The sequence below is a fragment of the Alosa pseudoharengus genome, unplaced genomic scaffold, assembly GCF_046254945.1.
Source record: "Alosa pseudoharengus isolate Yale_2024_CS ecotype anadromous, Long Island Sound unplaced genomic scaffold, YU_APseudo_1.1 YU_APseudo_1.1_scf_24, whole genome shotgun sequence".
Lineage (NCBI taxonomy): Eukaryota > Metazoa > Chordata > Actinopteri > Clupeiformes > Clupeidae > Alosa > Alosa pseudoharengus.
The window spans coordinates 20,866,158-20,868,657 of record NW_027468689.1 but is presented as its reverse complement, the minus strand read 5'-3'; the positions used below and the strand labels follow the sequence as shown (position 1 = coordinate 20,868,657).

The following is a 2,500-nucleotide window of genomic DNA, read 5'->3' as shown; positions in this document are numbered from 1 at the left end:
TGCACAGTAGGAGAACACCCCAGTGATTGGTGGATGCATATTTGTAAGAGTAGCCCCTCACTCCTGTCCAGAGATGGGCACCTGAGCTGTCTGCCTGTCTGTCTGGCTGCCTTGTTTCTGTCATGTGTCTTGGACCACATGGCTAGAGTTTATAGCGGGATTACCTGCTGAGAGGTTTGAGTGCTGCAGAGGAAAAGCATGAAGCCAGGCTGACTGCGCTGTATCAGATTGCTTAGGAGTATATAATGGAAACTGTGCAACTGTCTGTGTGGATTTTTCTGTAGGCTTCAGTTCCAAAGTGCCTTGTTGTAGACTCTTATCGCTTGTGTGTGTGTGTGTGTGTGTATGTTTGTGTGTTCCTGTGGACGTGTGCATAAATGTGTGTGTGTGTTTGTGTGTGTGTGTGTGTGTGTGTGTGTGTTTGTGTGTGTGTGTGTGTGTGTGTATGTGTGTGTGTGTGGGGGAGAGAGAGAGAGAGAGAGAGAGAGAGAGAGAGAGAGAGAGAGAGAGAGAGAGAGAGAGAGAGAGAGAGAGACAAATGCTTTGGTAATACAAAGTGTATTTTTGTCATGCCAATACAGCTTTATCGAATTTAATTGATAAATAGAGAGATAGAGCGAAAGGGAGAGACAGATAGTAGTGACAAATAGAGAGTTAGAGAGAGAGACAAATAGAGTGAGAGAGAGAGAGAGAGACTGTGTGTGTGCGTGTGTGTGTGTGTGTGTGTGTCAGGATTACAGCTACCTCTAAGTCCCGGGGCACACTGGCACAGGAAGCCGTCCACGGTGTTCACACACGTTCCGCCTCCACACGGGTCTGACAGACAGTCGTTCACGTTCTGCTCACAGTGGTTACCGTGGAAACCTGCTGGACACACACACAGGTACTCCCCACTGCCTGGTGGGAAATTGATGTCGGTGACACATGTTCCACCGTTCCTACAGCCACAGGGTCTCACTGTCACCTACAGATAGGGACAGGAGAAAAAGAGGGAGAGAGAGAGAGAGAGGGGGTGGGATGTGAAAGTGAGAGGGAGAGAGAGTGAGAGAAGATGGAACTCTGTTGATGATGTTCAACTATACCTGCCCATGAAGCCAGAAAGATGGTATTCCACGGTGACAAACGACTTTTTGTTTCTGAACTCTGAAAAATGAAGGTATGGATGAAGGCCCTAAACATTTAAGAGTCTATCACTACCTACAGTATTCCCTGACTTACACTCATTGGTCTCTCATTAACATCCAACCCAAGTGTTATGGATCTTGATAGAATTGGACCAGGGCCTTTCTCTCAAATCTCAACTAAAAATAGAACTTGAGAACATCTTTTATTCACCTACGGCCTACACCATATTCTCAAAGTCCAGAATTTCCTGTTCTTTGATGATGCCTTTTACTGTAACAAGGTGACTATTGCTATGGAATTTCATTAGTGAATAGCTATGGATCCAAGTCAATAGTTCTTTAATATGTGCACCATAGTAACAGCTACAGCATTTATGGTAAAGTGGCTGACATTGCTGACATCTAGGCAAGTGATCCTGATTCCATTCAAGCAAAACCCAGCTCAGATTCGAAATCTAAGCTGCTTTTTCCTTCATCTCACACCACAGCCACTGATGAAAGCCCCTATTACAAATCCCTCATCTTCTCTTCTCTTCTCCTCTATCCTCTTTTCTTCTCTTTCCTCTCCTCTCCTCTTCTCTCCTGTAGTTTCTCTGGCTAATGAGAGAGGAGGGCTTGATTATTGGTCTTACCCTCTTGATCAGGCTTAAAAAAGCAGACAACAGCAGACAGGGCCAAAAAATAACAGGCACAGATACTTTTACTCCATCTGGGTTCCAGAAGAAAGCTACACTGGACCGCTGAATCACCTCACTAACAGGGACCTGTATTTGTGTGTGTGTGTGTGTGTGTGTGTGTGTGTGTGTGTGTGTGTGTGTGTGTGTGTGTGTGTGTGTGTGTGTGTGTGTAATGTGTATGTGTGTGTGTGTGTGTGTTATGTGTATGTGTGTGTGTGTGTGTGTGTGTGTGTGTGTGTGTGTGTGTGTATACGTGTGTGAGAGAGAGAGATAGAGAGAGAGGGTTGTGGGGGTTGGAGGAATAAAGACAGAGGTGGTTCTGAGGGTGTTAAGGCCACCTGTTTCTCATTTTGAGACGGTGCAGTCCCCCCGGTTTGCCAGGCATGTCCATCTGGCCCTCTGAGGTCTGTGTAGGGTTATCATAATGAGCGCTTTTAAAGACCCTACTCAAAGGGAGTTCACATGGACACTCCCCTGTAGCCCAGTGACCCCCTGGCCGGCTCCAGCACTTTTAAGTGAGAGCTTCCAGACTGTGGTCAACCCTGGAAAACTGAACTGAGAAGGAATCCAGCAGTGCCACATTTTCTCCTCAATAGTCAGTGACTCTGGAAAGCATCAGCTGGATCTAAACCAGAAGAGGATGATGTTCTAAACTAGAAGAGGGTGATGTTCTAAACCAGAAGAGGATGATGTTCTAAA

At 46.1% G+C, this 2,500-nt stretch overlaps 1 protein-coding gene across 1 annotated transcript in view; it reads right to left on the bottom strand.

The window, feature by feature from the left end:
• LOC143141805 (von Willebrand factor D and EGF domain-containing protein) overlaps positions 1-2,500 on the bottom strand; it is an 83,231-nt gene that overhangs the window by 39,013 nt on the left and 41,718 nt on the right. The window contains exon 19 of the mRNA XM_076302512.1: positions 745-964. Coding sequence (XP_076158627.1) covers positions 745-964 — 220 coding nt within the window. The remainder of the gene's footprint in view (positions 1-744; positions 965-2,500) is intronic.